The 21849-nt window shown below is 39.4% G+C and overlaps 1 protein-coding gene across 2 annotated transcripts in view; it reads right to left on the minus strand.

Annotated features, from left to right (window-relative positions):
* Nucleotides 1-17032, minus strand: part of LOC105449625 (small VCP/p97-interacting protein) — a 50342-nt gene extending 33310 nt beyond the window's left edge. Inside the window, exons 1-2 of one of the 2 annotated variants that reach the window (XM_011688920.1) lie at nucleotides 16808-17021; nucleotides 16555-16645 (exon numbers count right to left, since the gene is read on the minus strand). Coding sequence is in view for 1 of the 2 variants with exons in the window: in XM_011688921.1 (XP_011687223.1) it covers nucleotides 16555-16645; nucleotides 16808-16832 (116 nt within the window). In the remaining variant the exon portion in view is untranslated. Of the gene's footprint in view, nucleotides 1-16554; nucleotides 16646-16807 lie in introns of both variants that reach the window. The other variant, XM_011688921.1, reaches the window with a different exon arrangement.
* Nucleotides 17033-21849: the final 4817 nt, after the last annotated feature.

Below are 21849 nucleotides of genomic sequence, written 5' to 3' on the forward strand. Positions count from 1 at the left end.
TATATATATATATATATATATATTAATTGTTTAGAAAAAAGAGGACTTTAAATCAAGAATACGAATCATTTAATATCATTATTACAAAACAATAGCAGTGAAAAAAATCTCCGAAATCTCCGATTATATATTTTATCTCAGTTCTATAATCTAATCAATTCGGATAATCGGACAATCATATGGGTTATGTGGATATCCGATGGTTTAATTTACTTGGATAAATGGGCCAAATAAAACTAGAAATGTTTAATTTCAATAAGATACGATTAATTTTATTCATTTATTATCAAATATTAAAAATATACTTATCATTCCATAAAGGATAGGTTTTTAATAAGAACCTTTGATCAATCTAAATTTATCGTTAACAAAAATGTATCAATAGTTTTAAAGTTATAAATGAAAAGATTTTTGAGAAAGAAATATAATAAAGATTTTTAGAAGTACAATAAAAATGGACAATAAAATTATATTTTTTAGTCAAATTTAAAATGAAATTTAATTTAATAAAATTTTAAGATATAGTTATAGTATATGGTTCAAAAATTAAAGAGAGTTGAAAAGCGTTATAATAAATGATAACACCTCTTTCCGGAAAGGAAAAACCGATCGCAAATTGGCGAGAAAAAAAATGTTTCGTTAAAGGGATATCCGGTGGTTTGTGGACACTTTATATATTAAACTTGCAGGAAACTTTAGATGCATTTTACAGCTGTTATTTATTATTTCCGCCCTTAGCTGATATGAATAATCATAACATTCAGCAAAATTGTAAAATGCAGAGCACCTTTTGCCATGATTATTCATGAACTGGCGACAGAAACAATACAGTGTTCCCGTTCCAACGATATTGACATAATTTGAGTAAACGCAGTAACAAGATTATTATTCTTCTTAATAAAACGGGAATTAATTAATAGAGAATTCAATTTTCTGTTACACGAGATGTCAAGCGTAAAACCCTCCCCGTATTTAACCGTCGCTGGCCGGGTGTTAATAACGCGATACGTTATACTTGCGATTCGATCGTTTTGTTGCGACGGCTATTGTAGCGAACTCCGGACACTTATTGAAGCCCGTCGTTGCCAATCGCCGTTCCCTGCAGCTTCCTCTCCCTTTTATCGTCTGTGTGTTGCCTTTTTTTCTCTCCCCCGCTACACGTAGCGTCCGGTCCATCGTCCGCAGGACGAGCTGACACGTATCAAAATGTGGAAAAAAGGGCGAAGCCAGCGAATATTGTTGCGTACGTGTCGGGAAACCGTTTACTCCGCGATGAAAAAAAAAAAGAATGAAAGGAACAAAAAAAAAACCGAGTATATTGTTCGCATATCTGACGATTTCTACTTCCCGCACGCCATCATAATGCATGTTGTCTCTGTATATGATGTACACACATAGCCATATATTTCCCCTCAATGGAAATGTTGGTTGTCAAGCCACGAAGAAGGACGCTTGTTTCAAAGTGAAGACATAAATAGTTTCCGAGCTCTATGCAATTGTAAGCGAAAGGTCGGGATGATCCGCACTTTGAGAAAGAATAAGGGCAGAAAGATTAATTCTTTATAAGTGAAGTCTTGTATAAATAAACATTAAAAAAAAAATGTTTCTCCCTTTCTTCGCACGAAGCTTTTAGCAGTTCACGCGAAAATGTTTCCAGAAGCTGTAATTTGTTGAAAGCTCTAATCGCGGAATGATTTCTGGGACACTCCATGTTAACCGTGTAAATAAAGATAAAATTAACCAGCGTCAGCACACGCGCTCTTCTGACGCACAGCTCCGCGATAAACGGGGTCGGCGGTAACTGACGACGCGGATGGAGATGAGTCGTGGAAGTTCCGCCGTTTGGCGAAGTAGATATCCACCAGCAATGCTGAAATATATCGTTGCGACGTGTCGGGCGCGACATTAATTCGCGCGATGTGTTTCACAATCCGCGATTGTAACTTTTCCCACGTACCCGCCGCTGTCAGACAGCGGCCTTCCATTTCTCCGCCAGTGTCGCTTCCGCGATCAGTCCATTCGCCGGGGTGAGCGCATCACCCACCGCGATCGTTTCCCAGCTCGTCCGCCCGCCGCCCCGAGCAGCGGCGGCGACGTTACGCTTCCGCGGATACACGGCTTTCACGAATAATGGAAAAACTTTGACCGCGCGCGGGGACGACAAGGCGAATATCGCGCGTTTCTCATTCTTCTCGGTCAGCGACGATAAACACGGCGACCGCGCCCGCCGTCGTCGTCAGTAATGCCGGAGTTTCTGCATTCCTCGCTGGCGTTGACGGAGCGACGACGACGCGCGGTCCGGTCTATACCATCCACGAGAAGAGTGAACAAGAGTGTCGCATAAAAGTCGTACGGTCGAAGTGACTCGCCTACTTCCTACATCGGAAACCACTAACGGCAGATGGAAGTCCAGTTTCGCTCTTGTATTTTTAACTCGGAATATTTCTTGCCGATAGTTTACATTGGTCTAAGAAGAAACGGAGAAAATAAACGGACAGACGTAGAGGGAGAAGTAGAAAATATGATACTTGAGCAAATATACATATAGTATGTACAGTGTCTCAGTTATTACGTCCCAATAAATGTTATATAATACACCGTGTCCTTGTATCTTGTATTACTTTACTACGTTATAAATCGGGAAGGTATATAAACCGAGGGAGGATGATAAATAATACCTTCCCGTAACTCGTTCAAATCGCGAGAATTCTAGGATAATCCCGATTTTCGCGGTTTATTACCCGCGAGTTTTGCTGTTCGAAGGCGCGTCTATGTTCCCGCGGTTGAGGGATAAATTTGCACCTTTAGAAACGAAATTCACGTGAATTTGAAATTCTGGATATGAAGTGGCGCGGCTTACGCCAACGGCAACTGCAAACGCGCCGCGGTCGATTGCATGCATTCCAACCGAGTTCTCCCTCGTAACTGTTGATCGCAGCACTTTATCGTCTATTAGTTTCGCCCCGCCGAATTATCCTTCCATCGCGTACAATCGCGGCGCGGTTTAACGCCACTTCGCTCGTCGCTGTAAGTACGCGGCCGTCGCGTGACTCGCGAGTGCCGAATCGCGCACTCTCCTCGATCGCGGTTAATCACGCGCGGAGTCGGGAAACAGCAGGTCTCTTAAATGGAGAACGACAGCTGGCTGTCCTTTGTCGAATCGCGGAACGACAATCTATAAACATTCCTCTCTATTTTTTTGCCCAAATCATACCTTCGCGTCACGCGGTACGTACGAACGCACCCCCCATGCATATAGATTGTCCTTTCAGCCGTTTCAATCAATATTTACCCGGACTGTCCCCGCTCGCTCTCGCGTGCACGACTTCCGCTCTCGCAATCAGAGCATGCACTTGCTTAAAGACTTATTCAGAAATAATGAAAAAAACTTTTATACTCCCGGAATCTATCTCTCTACTTACCCTTTTCTCTTAATAGCGACGTGTCTTGTCGACTCTTTGTTAATCGCCCCAACCGTGTATTTGCCACGTATAAAAAATTGATAGTTGCTGTGAAAGGAACGTTATACGTGAACGTAAACTCTTTGTCTCTTTTATAGCTATTTTTATTAATTAAAATTCTCTCCCAGATTAAATACGATCTCAAATTTTACGTCCCATATTTTTCAATCCCCACCGCACTCTGTCGACTCGACGGAATCTCAACGTACTTTAAGTTCATAGATCTTAGCTGAGTTTACACCTCATAGCACCTCGTATTACATCGAGTGGATATGATTTGCGGTTAAAACAGCGAGATGAAGCGCGACCATATTCAAAAATGCGATTCTACCTTGCAGTTACCCGGAAGGCACGAGATGATGGCGATTTTCCGCTCTGAACCGAGTGTTGCAAATCAATCTCCGTGCAACCGACGGTTCCCGTCGTAGCGATCATTTTTATGCCCGCTTGCCTAACGCGAGGGAGGGTTTGCGACGGCGGTGAACGGTAAGGTAGTAGTCCCTCGAAGATGCTCTCGAGCAGCAGCAACGGCGCCGGTGGAGAGTACATTTTTCCGCGGTAGAGAAAATTTGAAAGTCAAATCGCTGGAAGAGGAAGATCGTCGAGCTGCTCTAACAAAAATCGACTCGAGCCCCTTCCGGCATCCATGCAGAGCGTGTTCGCGCATTCGTTTGCTCGCTCTAAGGGCCACCGCGCTTTATTCCCATTCGTCTTCCCTTCATTTTATTTATCGCGTTAGTAATTATACAGCTGTAAGGTATACCATCCTGTATATACTGATCGGGGAAAAATTGGAGGAATGTTCCAATTAACTTTCAAGTGTACTTTCAATATACACGGAAAGAACGATTTTGCTGAATCAAAAAATTTAGATCATAAAAATAATTTTATTAAATCATCAAAATAATTTTATTCGAAACTCAAAAATGATAAGCATTGCTGTAAAAGTTAGCATTTTGTTATTCTAACAATCAGTTTGACTTTCCAACAAGAATTATTTTTAGATCTTTATCCAGTAAAATTTTTAGACCTTCCAGCAAAATTGTTCTTTCCGTGTAGGCGTTCAATATCGCGATTGATGTAATTTAATAATAATAAAACATTAAAAAAGTAATTTATAAACTGTGACAATTGTGATCGTGCGCTAGATGTATGTGATTATAAAGATAAATAAATAGTATTTAATAAGCTAAATTTTCTCGAAATGCAAAGAGATAACAAAACATCTTCTTTTCTTTATCTGACGCGGATAAGCAGAATTTAAATAGCAGGATTCTTTAGCGAATCTATTTAACGTACATTTTCGTTGAAGGGAGGGAGATTGATTTTAAATTCGATAAAAAAATACGCTATTCACGGTTGAGCCATTAAAAGCGGCGTGTTCTGGAAGGAGGATTAAGCTTAATAACATGCACAGAGCGCGCGTATCTAAATGATGGCTGATCCGTTGACGGACCGTCCGTGCAAATAGAAACTGTTAACATTTCCACGTTGACGTCGGTTAACCGTCCTGCACTTTGAGCCAAACGCCGCATCGTTCAAGTATTGACGCTTCCCGACGGGGATGCTAGGGATGCTTTAACAATCGAAGGCAAATTTGTTGGGTCGTATAAATCCATTGTTTGCCGCGCAATTCATTTTAATGTCATCTAGCTGCTCGACGGAGGGAGCTAAATGGAAATCCTGCCCCGGGATGATAATTCAATTGTCGAAATTTCCATTTCTTATTAAACGACGATGTATCGCGCGCGGTGAGACACGATGCAGTGCAAATACGGGCGTGGGAAAAGCGAGGACAAAAGCCACGAACTGGAAAGTGGCTCCGCCGGATAAAATCAATCTCTCCAGCTGCCATCCGTGGGGCTCTCGCCTTCGATAAGAACCTCGCCAAATCGCATTGGCTCCCGCATAGTTATTGGCCACTTGTATTTATGAGATTTACCCAAACTTTTGCGCTCATAACATATATATTGCTGCATAAAGGCACGTATTATTCTACCTGGCACAAACTTCTAAAAACGACTACACACATTGTCGGTTGTCATTGTTAAATGTGAGATCTAATTTGAACGATTTACAAACTATAATTGACATTTCCATAATATGTCGATTGTAAAAATATAAGAAAAATAGAGACGAGAGACTAATATATGTATAAATTAATTATCGCGTTGTGTCACGGAAAGGATTATAATTACTACGACTACGACTTTAACAAGACCTTCATAAATTATTTTGTAAAGGAAGGGCGTTGGAGTGCGGATCTAAGTGATCAATAATTGGACGATTTACTTATACCTCGCTACGATTTACCCTATTACCATTTTACCGAGGCACTAACTGATTAGCCTCAGAAGTACTTTACAACCTCGTCGCCTTACTGGCAGCCTTCGCTTATTGGAGTAATAGGATCAACGCTTAAGTAGTTTAGAGCGAAGATAAGTTTGGCAACTGGAATCGTGGAATGGCATTTGCATAAATAACTTCTGAAATTGCAAGGCTTTTTCCTGATATTCCCGTCAGCTGCATTTACACAATGTGTAACAATACGTATAATGTTTTCTTTTCCGTTTCCTTGTACGTGTGAAGAAGAAGTGGGCCAGAGTAGCAAGTTCCAAGAACATTTTATGTGATCGCAAACACTTCACGCGTTCCTAAGACGCTTTATCATTAAATTCGTTACTCCACGTTAACTGCAACCTCTTAAATATATGCACTTCGTTGAAAAGGAGGTTTATAACGCCGTGCAACGAAGCACGAAGTGGAAGTTCGATCAAGGTGAATCTTATTACAATAATTAAGAGACTACTCTGAAAGAGGAAAGGGGCAAAGAGAGTGTGAGAAAGAGCGACAGAGAGACAGAGAGAGAAAGAGAGACAATCGTACATTTACGGACTGCAATTAAACTCGCTCCGAACCACGGAGCCGAAAAGATAGAAACGGTAAAACATTCCGCGATCGTGATTTGCATTTATACAGGTCGGCCGCGCGGCGTGTCTCGTTCTACCCGAGGATGATAAATTTATCGTTACGGGCACACGAACGAGCACGCGAGATTAAATCCGACGTATATACCCCCTCGTCGTCCTCCTTCGCCAGCCTCCTCTTCTTTTTTTTTTCGGTCGTTCGATGAGACGAAGCGGGGAAACTTTTCACGGATGAATTTTCACGCTCGCTCATGACGACGAATTGAGATGATATATTCTCGCCGGCCTTCCAAAAGGATCATTAATTCTTTCGTCAGTTACACAATTCGCGGCGAACTTAAATCGCGCCAAGTGCCGGAACTTTCGCAGAAGAATTTCCGAGATTCCCCTGCCGAGCACTTGCCGCATTGAATTTTGATAAGAAGTCATCGATCGTCTCCGAACGCGTCTCATTCGTCGAGATTGAATTACGATATTAGAATGTGCATTTCCGAACATTTATAATAAGTGAAAGAACGAACGATAATAGCTGCGTTTAAAAGAATAATTCAAAATGGAAGATAACTTATAGTATCAAGAATCTTAAGAGTCAATACGATGCAGTATCTTATCTTATAAGAAGTCTCAATAATTTCTCATCAGAAGTATAATGAAATTTACTTTTAAAAGCACATCCGGTCTCGGCAAAATTTAAACTGTTCTGTCAATTGACATAATAATCCTTTAGCAAGTTAAACTGTGAGATTTTTCGAGAGATATAACTTAAAAGAAACTCAGATTCTTGAGGCAATAATAACTTCTTTAATTTAACTGCTTAACTTTGTTTCTTAATTTAGTGTGAATTAATTATTTCAAGAGAATTAATTAATGGCGCGCATGTGGAATTATTGTCATCGAGCACTTTATGTTTGCGACTGTTAAACATTGTCAGTTCTCTCGTTAAATAAGTGGTGTATAAAAGTAATAAATTTAAATTAAAGAACAGGATATATTCTCGGAGTCACAGCTCGTATTGGAAATTCTTGCGCCAGAAAATTATTTGAGATTTTGGAAATTCGATTGTTGCAATTTGCTGAGTAAAATTTTTACAAAAAGAGCCATGGAAATTCGAAAAGGTTAAAGATCGATGCAGGCTGCAATCGTGCCAAATACTGCATTACGCCGCCGTTTCGAATATTTTTATATTAATCGACTCGTTTGAAGTTTAATGAATGAGAACCGAATGGAACGTTCAATTAACAGTAACAATAACGTGTAAATTTGGACGGTACCGATGGTGTGTGCATATAGGAGAGGGCGTATGTTTGAAATATAAACAATTAAAACCGCGCCGAAATGCTCACATCGCTTTTATCGCATTTCATCAAAAAATCAGAACATTTTATTGAATAGATTCGGGAAATGAATCGATGGAGAAAGGAACCCCTCTGTACTGAACGATACAGTTTTGTCAGTTTCAAATTAATATCTCCCTTAGCGCATGCAACGTGTGAGTAACGTAATAACGTTTGCCGCAGCGCGGTATATAACTCCGTGCAATTTGTTTTAATAACGCGAGAATATTTTATTTAAAAAATTAGCGCTTTGTATAAACTACAAATTTTTTAATATACGTTTCAGAAATTTTCGAAACGTTTAAAACATTAAAGTATTATACGGTCAAACATTAACAGTGCAGGATACTGCATGTAATCTGTAATGCACATAATTGCACAAAGTCTATCTTTCAACTATGTAATACCAAGTCCAATTTTAATCACTTTTTCGTAATTGAAAAAAAATTTAAGTATGAAAAATATGTTGAGAGTTTTAATTATTATATAGCTTTAACAATTATTGCTCAATCAGCGAACTTCATAAAATATTGATAAAATTATTATTTATTATTGAATAAATTTATTATTAAATAAAATATTGTAAAATTATCACGTTTGCATAATACGCAAAATTTTTTTGAACCGGATTTCATGTTACGTACACTGAGAAAAATGTTTTGGTTATACCAACAAGAAGTACATACAGTATGCATTCCGATCATACCAATCAAAGCTCCTTTTATCGTAATTGATTATCTCGACTAGAGTAGTTTGATAGATAACTATAAATGTATCTCCCTGATTTGTATCTTTTATGGAATCTATCAGATTTCCAATTAACGCAACCCAAATATTTTTTCCAGTGTATGTTAACCATAAACGTTAGCGAGCAAAAAACTTTAATATCACTCTTGCTTTTTGTATTTTTGTCGGCGTATTGATTCGACGATGGATTCTCTCGTTCTAACGTTATTTCCGGCGTGCCGTGTTGTATAGGTTTACAACGTGTACATACATTTTACCCGGCAGCGCCTCCGAGGGCATCGAAGCGGGTCGAAAATCCAAAAGTGGAGAATACCGTTGGCCGCGGGAAAGAGGTACGAAGCCGGATGAATCGAATGACGGGGGGACGCGCGCGCGTAGGTCGACGGTAAAAATGCTGGAATTTACTGGGGATATATCCGCCTTTCTTTTCGGTTCCTGCCCGCTTCGCTGCGTGTATTGTCGGCCCCCTCCCGCCGACCGAACTTCCTACGAATGTCCCACGAGAATCTCTCCATTCTACACGAACCGTGATTCCCGAATCTACCAATTTATCTGCCGGTACCTGGTCAGCGACCAGCCGAATGTGACGCGAAAAATTCGCTTAGCTCACACTGCTCGATGGCAGTCTCGCGTGTACGATAAAAAAAATATAATTATCGGCTGTCACACGATTATTTATAGCCATTTGCGTTCGTGGATTAATCCATGTGCCTTACAGGCATCCATGATTTTCGTTCCTCCATATACTAACGTTTTTGGTTATTAATTTTGAAAAATACATAGTGTTTATTTGCTAAATATTCGAAACGATATTTTTCGATAAATTCTACACTCAAGTGAATTACGCGCATATATAATTGTATGATTAATCGAAAACATGTTTTTGCGTTTCTACGTGAGGGGTAAACACATGGTGGTTCTACAAACATACCAATTTATCTATTCCAGTCGTTGGTTTAACGATCGGAAAAACGAATAAGAAGCTCCGAACATTCACCTGGTTGCCTGTGGAAACGAGATGGTAGTTTAATGAGGTTTCCAGCATTCTCCGAGAGTCATTTTTCACACTTCTCGATTTCCATATCGAAAGTTTTTCACAATTAGAGAGAGAAAGAGAATGCGTGAGTGTATCAAAGATTAATATTCGAATCCGTAAATTTAATTTGGCTTCTGAGGGTTTCAGTTTATCTTTATTCGTCCAATTTGGACGAACGCCAAATGTGGACATTACATGGCGAGCTGCTTGATGGTCAATATGCACATGTACACACACGCTATACAAGATTTTTACTGAACCGAAAATGAAAATACAGTATATATAGGAAACCGGGGAGGGATTCTGTTACGGTGCATTATACCTCCTGGACTAATTAATAGAATAACGGACGCATCGCATTCTCGCAATATACGTAATGATCCAGCGATAACCTAATATTACCGTTAATTACGCGAAGCTCCCGCAGCTTAGTGCAACGCGTGAAAATTTGAATGTAAAATTTAATAATTCTGGAGTGATTGATGTCATATTCCGTTCTGGTCGACGGACCAGCCGGCGTATGAGAGAAGGATATTAGATTTCATCTTACCAGGAGATAGACAGCTTAAACAGGAAGTCTGCGGCGCTAACACGGCGCACCGTGTGCCCCGAATTAATTTGGTGCAATAATTAAGAGATTGTGGGTGTACATTTTGTCAAGATATGCATAATACGCGCGCTAACGCTGGCGTTACAAACATGTTAATATTGCGGCGTCGATCATTAGCATAAAATTTAAGGTCGAATTTTCTGTGTGTTATGAGAAGAACATTAACGTATTGGCAGGTGCATAATTTAGCTGTGCCTTACAGGCATCCGGTATATAGGGACTGTCAGTAAATACAACTACGAGTTGATAACTGGCGTTGGTACCTGCGGCGATATTAGTATGATAATATGCGGCGAAGGACTTAAGCGGGACGCGCTTAGTCTTATCATATCCAATTACGATACAAATTTCGGGAGAACGCTAATTTCACATTTATTATTAAGCCTATTTAAATTAAGAACGCGCGCAGAGAGATGAACTTAATCTGCTGTACATATATATGATTTACCAAAGTCATTAATTTTATCCACTTTAACTCACTATTTTCATAAAATTTCAAATAATCCACAGACTACAGAATAATTTAAAAAGCTGTAGTAATTTATATATATTTTTAATCTAACATAATTTTTTATAATGTGAGTGCAATTATGTTAATTAAATAATAAAATTTAAAATAATTTAATTTCAATAATTTAATTAAATTAATTAAACGAGAATAAAAATTCTACTTTTTATATAAAAGAATAAATGTTACAGAAATTTAGAAAAAGCAGAACAAATGAACTAATTTGCAGCTATTCAGGCAATGGAGCTGATCGAAAGACAAAGTGTCGATCGATGATAAGAATTATTTGTCGCGGAGAAGTCTAATTGACACTTTGTCGTCATCGAAAGGATATTTAATCGATACCTACATCGATATCGGCTGTTATCGCGATGTCGCCTCGCTTGATTAATAACTATTCGAACCCGATATTCATCAGTGCATCCCGACTTAAGCACGAAGTCGTGCCTTTTCGATGAGATGGATAAATTGGCGGGCTGTCGACACGATAGCCCACGATAGCTCCATAGGTGCTAACCGGGAAGCGCTTTCAATTAATTTGAAATATCGATTCACCGCACAGCGGTGCTTGAAAGGAATTTTGCGGGTAAAAAGTTCGTAACCAAATTTTGTGATCGTTTCGGAAAATTGATTGCGTATGATACACTAATGGACTATTTATTAATACCTTGCGTTAATATCTTCATTATCTTCATTATCTAATATCTTCATTATTTAATATCTTAATAATTTTTTTTCTTCTTTTACTCGCTACAGTAAATCAATATGTCTGTACATATATTCAAGATATTCAAGAAACGTTTAAAAAAAAAAATTGATTTGTTACATTTTCGCATGTGACTTTTTCTATACAAAAAACTCTCCTCTCTGCATCTGACAATTGCTTACCCTCAGTATGTTCTTCTGGTGACCTTTTAATAAATCAATTTAATAAATCAACGAATAATTTACGATTATGTTTTAGATACATCTACCAAAAAAAGAACTCTGGTTTTGTCAGTTTAAGCTACTGCTGTATGTTCTTCTGGTGACCTTTTATAAATCAACGAATAATTTACGATTATATTTTAGATACATCTACCAAAAAAAGAACTCTGATTTTGTCAGTTTAAGCTACTGCTGTTGCAAAGTAGTCGCTGGCGGCGACGCCCGCTGCGAATTAACAACAGCATAATTAGTCGTGCTCGCAAATCGATCGATTATGTCGCGAACGTATCGCAATGACGGGTATAATGGCCAGGTATATTGGAGCAGAGAGCATTAATAGTAATTATTCCGGAACTTTTCTGCTCTTCCTTTCACCTTACACCGCTTTCGCCGTTTCGCCTCAAGACCTATGACGCTATAAAGCCGTAATTACGACGTTTTGTAATTTAACTTCGCAATGTCGGTTAGTTATACAGAACAAGATTCAATTATCTTACTTTTGCTAGATTATTTGCAGGGCGATCAAGTCGAATAAAATTCACGATCCCTCGAATAAATTCGTTACCTTTGTCGTAATGAATTCGCCTGTACGCACATTGTTATTCAAAACTTTAATGACAATAAATAATAACAATTAACAATAAATTGAATTTCACGGTGTACGCAAGAGGAAGAAAGGTGGGAAAATTTTCCCGCACCGAAACATCCTCGATTTCGCCCTTTTCATTTTCGTTATCGAGGAAACTTGTCACTTTACCACTTTCAATTTTGTTACGGCTTCTCTAGAGAACATAGCACATAGGTTGCCGATGAGGAGCCAATCTTCGGTGCAGTCGGGGTGGATAGTAAATGTTTGACAAAAAAAAAAGGAAAAAGAGAGGAAAATAACAGCGATCCCCTACCTCGGTATCTCGCGTACCCGAATAAATCGATAGGAACTGCAAGGTACGTATCGAGCCTGTTCATTTTAAAACGTTGCAGATTAAATTATCAAATACATTATTAAAACAGAAAAGCTGCTAAATTCGACCAATATATATATATAATATATATATTATGCTACGCGTATATTCTGTGATCTGGGTCATTTACCAAATAAACGGTTAATATCACCAAAAAAATGATGTGTCGTTAGTTCGCTGAATAGTTCATACGTTCTAAATAAATATCCATAACTCTTAAAAATATTCTCAAAATATAAAAAATTCTCTAAAAAAACAGAACTATACAAAAGCTGTCAATTTTTCAATGTTATCATACTTATCCACTTAATTACAACGCAAAATGTAATGTAGATTAATGCGCATAATCAAGAGAGAAAGTATTATCTCTTTTTAATTAATGTCAAGATAAAGGTAATAGACGCGACCGATTCAGGAGCTTTTCAAGAGACTAGTTTAACGAGATTAAAGCGATCCAGGGCAAATTTGTTTTGGTAGAAGTAAAATTGCCGACAGATAGAAAGAAAGATAAAAGATCCCCTCTCTTGAATGATAACAGAGGTTGGCCTCTCGCAGCGGTATTATCATAGAAATAAAACGGGCAAGCTTTACACATCGTTAATGTAATGTAATTTATCTCGTCGTCGTGATATATTTTTTCCGCGTTTCAGCAAGACAATTCATGATATATTTTTAAATAATCACGACTCTTTTTAGAGAACGGGAGACGAAGTGAAACGTCGTTGGCAGTCCTTCGGAGTGCTGAAACTTGTAGGCAGTCCGCTGTGACTTGCATTTATGTCGCGGAAATTATATTACGTCGACCGTGTGCGTGAAAGGCGCGACTTCGTTTTTGGAACTGCGAAAAAACGTGTTGACGTAGAAATGGTAATTTCAACGAAGATGGTGGAAAACTCGCGTAAGAAATGACCGGGGCAACCGCATTTCTCTGTGCATGTACATATACGCGCGGGCTGTGCTGTGAAAATTATGCTTAGTAAGGTACTGCGGCGGACGGAAAATTATTCAGCGTTTTTATTCGGCCGCCCGGCCGGGCGTTTCATAATTCAAAGGTGGAAAAGTTAATTGCGACTTAGTTAAGCGCAGCGTGATATGTAAAAAAAATGCCTTATAATAATTTAAAGGGGCATCAATTTGGAATAGAGAGCGCGTGTTGCACGTCAGTCAACAACGAAAGAAGCGTTTTCGTTAAAAAACAGCCGCCGCCGCCGAACGCGAATGGAAACGAAATTTTGCAAAACACGGGGAGAGAACTTTTCGCATTTATACCAGCAGCATTGCGCGCGAGCGTAAAATCGCGTCTGGAATATCGAAATCGCGTACGCGGTAAAAACGAATGGGAATGATTGGAAAAATATGGGAATGATTTGCCTAAGCGTTTCGATACCTCGAAAGCCACTTAACGCATTCGACTCTTTACTGTTTTTGTCAGATGTGTTCCGCGTGTATCGGTCCCGGTATATTTCCCGGTTGATTGTTTTATGTAAAAAGGTTTGGTAATGTCACGCGTAAAATTTCATGCACCATGTGTCGGATCTTCATTAGCACGGTTTTTTCTCGAGGTCCAGCGAACCGCGTGCATATGAAATATTTAATATTTCTGCTAAAATAATCATAATCTATCGTTTTGTATCGTTGATTTTACCACTTGCCCCGCTGCCTCGTGAAATCAAATATTTGTTGCCGCAATACGAAATGCATAAATAAATGAAATGGATTAAAATATAGAATTGGAACGCATCAAGAGCCCGATAACTCCGCTTGAAATCGCTTAGCGGCGAGAACATAAAAAATATATCGTAATAAGCAATTTATATAAAACGTAACACATTTCGCGCATTACGGGAAGTACTCGGTGATTATACGTGAAGTTTTTCGAAATACAAAGTTTGTGAGTTAAAAAAAAAAGTCGTTGTTGAACCGAGATATTACATTTGCACGAAAAGTCAGATATGTATTTGCTTTTGTATTAAAACTAGCTTCTTTATCTCACGTTAAACTTGTTATTTTGCGTTTCTTACTTTTGCTAAAAAGTACTTGCCTCGCTTTTATTCATACAATCCATTAAGGCATTTGCTTATGCCGAGAGTTAAATGCGCAGTTTTAGTATGTAAGATTTTAGCGAAAAGCACAGAAAATGTAGAAAAAACAGCATGTGTTGCCTGCTAAAAATAAATATAAATAAATGCAACGCGGTAAAATGTACTTCCAATTGCAATTTGTTTCGAATGTTTCGACGTAAAAAGCGCCGTAATAGCATTTGCGTACCACGTTTGAGTGAACAAAAGAACATATATACTATACATTTATAACTCACTTAGAAGAAGCTCTGTCCTATTTAAAAATAATTAAAGTTAAAAAATTTGGTATAAATTTAATATGTGTTTTCTTTACAAGAAAGAAGCATTTTCTCTCGAAAATTGTTCTTTTATTTTATTTTATTAATAATCAACAAAATGAAACTGATAGTTTATTCTTTTATTTCTAAAATAATAACAGTTTAAGAAATAGATTTTGATGATCAATTTGATTTCGTTACATCACAATTGCAATCGCAATTCAATTGAGGAACTCGAACAAAGTTTGTCTTGAGATACTCAAGTTTTGCTTTTCACCGTTCAATAAATGATACTTCAGAGAAGCTCATACATGACATTAATAAATAATTTTTGAATTTTGTAACATTTCTTTCGGAAACTCGAGAACGGAACAATTGATGTATTTACGTAAAAAATTCGATTTAATGTCTAACAGATTTTTAGAATATTAAAATTGCTTTTTGAGTAAAACGAAAATAAACTCAAGTCTTCGAATAATGGGTTAAATAATTTTTTAAATAGAATTTTTAATCGAAATTCGTCCACACTGTCATTTAAAAAAAGAATTAATTAATTGGCATGTAGTAGTTAAAATTTGCTATTATAATAATACACATTTAGATACACCAGATAGATACAAATTTTCTCGTCAATCAAGATGAATTTTGTCAAGTAACATTTCCTTTTTTAATCATACAACATTAATCATTATCTTGGACAACATTAAAGAATTCATGAAAACGAGCCGTGCAAAATGTGCGGCTCGTTTCAGCAACATAAGTTTGAAATAGGTACTGGGAATGAAATATTCGCGGGGCGCAAGTTTATTTCCAATATGTTAAACAGTCCGTAAGGGCAAGACTGACCATATACGGCCTTGGTGTTTGTTTTGACGACGCAAGGTCGCCGCGCGGTACGTCGCGACACGCCGCGCCGGCTGTGTTGTTATTCGCGCGGCGAGGTCGAGCCAGTAGGCAGCGCGACGCCTATTGCTCCGCGAAGTCTTACAGACGTATATATTTATAGATCGAAACACGATCATTCCTCACGAGCAATTACCCGCTGTAATCTCGCGCAATTAATTAACTGCCGCGATCAACGACCGTAAAGGCATTTATTGAAGCGAGCACCTCTACTTCGCGTCGCGAAATTATCGGAGCTGCAAGGAATAAGAACGTACTGCAAATTGTTAAATTCATTGCACTGGCGATAGTCAATCTTTTATAACTATACATATAGTTAAATCCGACTGTTAAACTCGCACTCGAGCTACTCATTCTTCGCCGATCCGAATCAATTTTTGCTTTCGGAATTGAGAACGTTAAATAATATATGCAAATCACCGGGTCGAATAATTTGAGCAACGACAATTAAATGGTATACAATATATGATATGTATCAATCATTTTTTAATACGCACGTATTTGGATTTGTGTACTTCGAAATACATATATCGCGCGCGTACGATATTGCAGAATTTTAATGGCATATGTTTTCCGACGACCCCGCTATTTTAACCAATTATATTTAATTACTAATTTAACTTTATTAATCGTCCTGCACGTTCGTTCCTTCACGTTTTTTCAGTCATAACGTACGTAAAAACGGATTACCTGCGAGTCAAGCGGCGTCGTGACGCGCGTCAATTAGCGAATAAAATTACGACCGTGATTACGGTCGTATTTTAATGCTTGTAAATTATACGCAACGTGAATTTTACTCACATTTGCGCGCCGTCGCGTCGTTCGCGATTTTTGCCGGAGCTCTCCGCCGTTCGTCGCGTCCGCGATTCCTCGTCCCTCCGTGCTGATCGTCCTGTAAAGCATAACCTTTTCATACTGACGCTCGACGCTCATTTTTAGCGTCAAAACAGATCGCACGATCAAAATTGACAAATATACGATCAGGCATTAATTTCGATCGTGTGATCTGTTTTAATGCTAAAAATGAGCGTCGAGCGTCAGCATGAAATCGTACCTTCAGCGAGATTCACTGCAGACATCAAGCCGCGGTCGAGCTTCGTGCTCTTTTTACATGTTATTCTATTCGCGATCGCGTCTCGGTGGAATTAAAGTCAAGCGGCGCGGCGTCGTGACTCCGTGCAACGCACACGGCGGCCAACGCGGTTGGCCGCTCTCTTGCTCTTCCTTCGCGGATCTCGCTATTCTCGCTGCACCCGCGTCGCGTCATTTTCGGCGATTGACTGTCGCTCGGCCGCTAGGGAAGAGTGAGAGGGAGTGAGAAGGGGAGAGTAAGTTGGGTGCAGTGCTCGCGCTCGCTCCAGTTGCTACACCTGAATCGCGTATATGGCGTCGCTTTCGCTTTCGAATCGCAAGGTGCCCTGATGATGGTGCGCGTCGCCGGTCGCGTGTTAAAGCCCTGGGAGTGCCGCGCAAAGTGCGATCCGTCTCGTGACAATTAAACACGGACGATAGTAATTAATCGTCGGCCGTATCGCGTGTGGCGATCGCGAGTGTTGCGTGCCCCCTGCGTGCGTGTGCGACGAAGGAGGCATCGGGCAGCGAGGAGGAGGAAGGAGGAGGAGGAGGAGGCTCGGGGGAGGCATCAGGCGACGGCGGAGCGACCGTGAGGGTGAGTGAATTAATTATTTATTACTTTTTATCTCATTTCGCCACTTCCGCGGGACTAATTATTTACGTGATTACCTCACGCGAGAAATTATTCCCGTGGACGCGCTGATTACTCGCTACGGGCGCTGCTCTAATTTCGTGTTGTATTTCTCCGTTTTACAGCCCGACGCCGGTGTAACCTACGTTCCGACGTAGCCGCAACTCCGCTGCTGCGCGTCGTATCGGTGAGTCGCATGTATTTTATTTCTCGTACATCGAGGTTATGATGAGAGGACTATGTATATATAACGTGAGCGAGAATAATTGTATCGGATATATGTAAACGTGTTTATCGAATTAACACGGATGCGAGAGTGTGGATCGATGTTTGTCTCGTGGATCGATCTATCACTTTTCTATCTCTCCCGCGACATTTGATAGATCCGATAATTATCTCGTCGCGTCTTGCAATATTGCGAAACATTTCGCGGCGGCCGATATATATACTTATTAATTAATCGTCAGATTTCACTGGAGTAATCGCCCTTTCCCCCCCTCCGCCCCCGCAATCTTGGCACGCTGCACTCTCCGTTTGATCTCTAATCGCGGAGTCGTGTGGTTAAATCGTTCGTGTGTGTCTCGAGATATGAAACTTTATGCCGCGAGTGTCTCGCTGCGGTACACGCGCGCGTTTCTCGATAGTAGGGGGGGGGGGGTGCGCAATGAGCATGTATAAATTACGGGGCTGAAATATTCATTTACGAGGACGAGAGACACACCGAGATAATTTCGCGAGAAGGTAAAATCGAGAGCATCCAATTAAGGAACTGGTGAAGGTTTCCGAGTCGAAGGCGCGCCGGTTACAAGCGACCATTTAACTTTCGCTGCGACTCGCGCGATGAAATATCGATTCAATTCGGGATATTCGACTCCGGTTATTCGCGCGCGCGATGACGCGGCATTCCCATGCTTTTTATCCGACGGAATACTCTATCTGCCCGCGACCGATCCCGGGGTTTATCCCGCGAACGGAGACGGAACGATCGATGACGACTATGATAAGCAATCCCGGTGCCCGAGGGTGTTTGTGCTTTATCGCCCATCATCGCGTTCTTCCTGGCCTTCTCCCCCCACCCCTCCACCCTTCTGCCCGCCCCGTTCTCGAACTACATTATACCCGTGCACGAGAGCCAGCCCCACACATCCACTTGACTCACCCACGCGTTCCGTAAATCTGGAAAAAAAAAGAACACATTCGTGCGGGGAGAAGGTCGCTTTTGCGTCCGCGAATCAAGCTCCAATCCAATATATCGCGACACGCCCGAGACATTTTCCGGGATCACGCTCGGGCTATGATCTTTCGAGGATTCGTTTACGTATCGGCTGCCATCCGATTCCCCTTCGGATTGTACACCATCCTATTCCCCGTCTAGCCACGCGCGATACGTACTGCGTGTCGTATAGCGACGATCGCGAGGAACGCTGTTGCGTCGCGCTACGCAGAACGGTACGCCGTTCGATCGTGGATTCAACTTCGAAACGCGAACGTATTCATAACAAATTCGAATCAATTGGTACGAATTTCTGGTTTGATTTCTCGTTTGCGGGAAACTGCATTATTTGATATTTATGGAAGGCTGATAATTCCAATGTAAAACAGTATATACAATGTATAATGTGCGCCGTGGTTTGTAGACATTATTTTATCTACATCTATATATAGAGAGATATACAGAGAGAGAGAGAGAGGAGAGAGAGAAAAATTGTTATATTGTGTACATTTTAACTGTTATACATTATTATTAGATCTTTGAAAATAATATTAATTAGTGATTATCTGTGTAATATAACAAAAATCAAAAACTCAAGTTTTCTTTTCTCGCTTCGACTTGCTCCTAAGAAGCGCACGTTTCTTCCTTCTTCACTGCCAGAGTTCATATGTGACAGATAAAATAATACTATAGATCATATCGTAATCATTCTCTTTCGCTTTCTTATTTGCCGTCGAGCCACTAATTGCTTTTCGATATCTTGAGCTAACGTCGCGTGCGCTGATTATCGCTAAAATTTAATTATCTCCTTGATTCCATCGTGAACTGATAATGAGGATCGGTGTCGCTCAAATTAAATCGCATATGCAATCGTAATATCACCCTCAGAGCGTAGACTGCTTTGTACAATATATGCCCGTTATCACAATTAAATCGAGTTGTACGGTAATATGATTCGCATGCAAATAGCAGAAAGTAATACATAATTCGCTGACAAGCTATTCGCGCTCATTTACAATTTACACAATTGCGCGGATATTACTCTTCAGTCGTCATTGTGCTCTACGCTGTCTGTGAAATGAACGTTATTTTTATTTATTTCATCGTTTATTATAGAGAAATAATGCATGAAACGCGCTCTTTGAATATAAAATATATTTCTGTGCAGGCTATTAAAATGTAAAAGAAATTTAATATTCAATTATTAAATTTAATTATTATTCCTGAATGTTCTTTTCAAGTTCTTGTAAGTTTATCCATGATGTATACCTTATGCGTATCATGCATTCTGATGCGTTATGTATATATATACATGTCACGATGCTTTAATTGTATATTCCAATCGCGTGGTAATGAAAATCTTATTTTCCAACTTTCTTGTCGCAACTTTCTCATACGGATTATTTTCTTTTTTTTTTTTTACCACTTTTTCTCTCTTTTTCTTTCTTTCCAGTATTATCTTTTTTTTTTTATTGTACTGCTTCGATCTATTTAGAATTAAATATAAGGAAATTAATTCCGTTTTATTTTCATTATGTAATTAAATATCCTTTGAAGTTGTTATGGTATCTGATAACTCGGAAAATAATAAATTCGTATTTAAATGATTTTGATTATTAACTTTATATTTAAATAATTTAAATAATGAAATAATGCTATTTAACAATATTTTTTAGCGTACTACTTTTACAGCACTTCTCAACACAGAATTTAATAATATCGTATTTTATTAATCGTAATTTTAAAATATAAAAATGTGTTTGGTATAAATAATTATTTCTTTTTTCGTTCGTGCGAATAAATTTGAAACGCGATATTTCACGTTTATCGCGATATACCGTGATTTGACAACGTAACCGTGATGTATACAAGATAATATTGTACATAAACGTTTATGCGCACCGTTTTTATTTCTGCCATCTTCATCGGCGATATTTCATTTCGCGCTCGCCCGAAGCCAAATACGATTGTAATTGCGCGCTATCTCGATTGCACGAATAATTCTTGCCCGGGGGCATAATATGCAAAATTATTTTCGGGAATGCAGCTTGCAAATAAAGCTGAAACGGAGCGCAATTATTATCCGCAATTATGCTTCCCGACATGCGTTAATGTCAAAGTACTGCGGAATCCGAAATGTCGAAATCGTTGTCTTGAGTGAAGACAACGCGAGGATATTAAATTGGCGACTGTCCATGGCACTCCGCGCGGAATTAAATTCCTGCTATTAAATACACGGTACACGATACACTTTCGTCGCGATTCCTTCGATAAGCCAATTTAACTTTCGCGAAAGATTTCTCATTAGATCGTAGCTCCATTATTGCCAGGATATCTTAAAGCCATTCTTCTCGATTTATCTCCCTTTATCCCTTCGCTTCGCAAAGTGATATGCCTTCCGTTGCGTGGAATCGAGTCAGAAGCCCGTTCGATGGTACGAGTAACCGTAGCCGATGGAAATAGAATCGGGCTAAGTGAAAATGGAGAATTGCCGCCGTAAAATTAATATATGATTGTATATTGTCGATAGAAAGAGAGAAAGAGAGAGATAGAGAGAGATAGAGAGAGAAGATATAGAAGCAAACTACTTTCTCAGGTTACAAGAAGAGAAATGCTTTCAGCTTGATTTTATTGTGCATTCTATCCGGAGTACAATCTCCATTTATTAAACTTATCGTCGAACAAGATAATCGACTATCGGAAGGTGCAGGTTCAGAGAACAATTTCATAAGGCTATCATGGAGGGCTTTTACTATCATCGTGCGATAAGAACGCATTTTGCATCGTCCGTAATTCTATTTCAGGAAACGCTAATATTTGCCGAGGGATATTATCCCTCGTATAATTTCTTGGTAATACAAAAATAGATATCAGAGATTCTTTCAGTGATACGTTTTGCACGTTTGCATTTTAATCAAATCGCTTTTATATACGTCCGGCACAGTTCAGATTATCGTATTTCATTCTCCGAACGTGCGCGGATCGTGCGCTACGTGTGAAGCAATTGTTATCAGAATTCGGCGTTTTGTTCGGCCTGTTTGCTTTTTACGATTTAACTCGCGGTGCGTCAAAAATACACGCTTTTAATACAAATATATTCGGCCCGTATCTCTCTTCCAGGAGAGCACTCTTCGGTTGACGTTTCGGCCGACATCGTTGTTTAACAAATATTGTAATG

Source organism: Wasmannia auropunctata, unplaced genomic scaffold (genome assembly GCF_000956235.1).
Source record: "Wasmannia auropunctata unplaced genomic scaffold, wasmannia.A_1.0 LD336074.1, whole genome shotgun sequence".
NCBI lineage: Eukaryota > Metazoa > Arthropoda > Insecta > Hymenoptera > Formicidae > Wasmannia > Wasmannia auropunctata.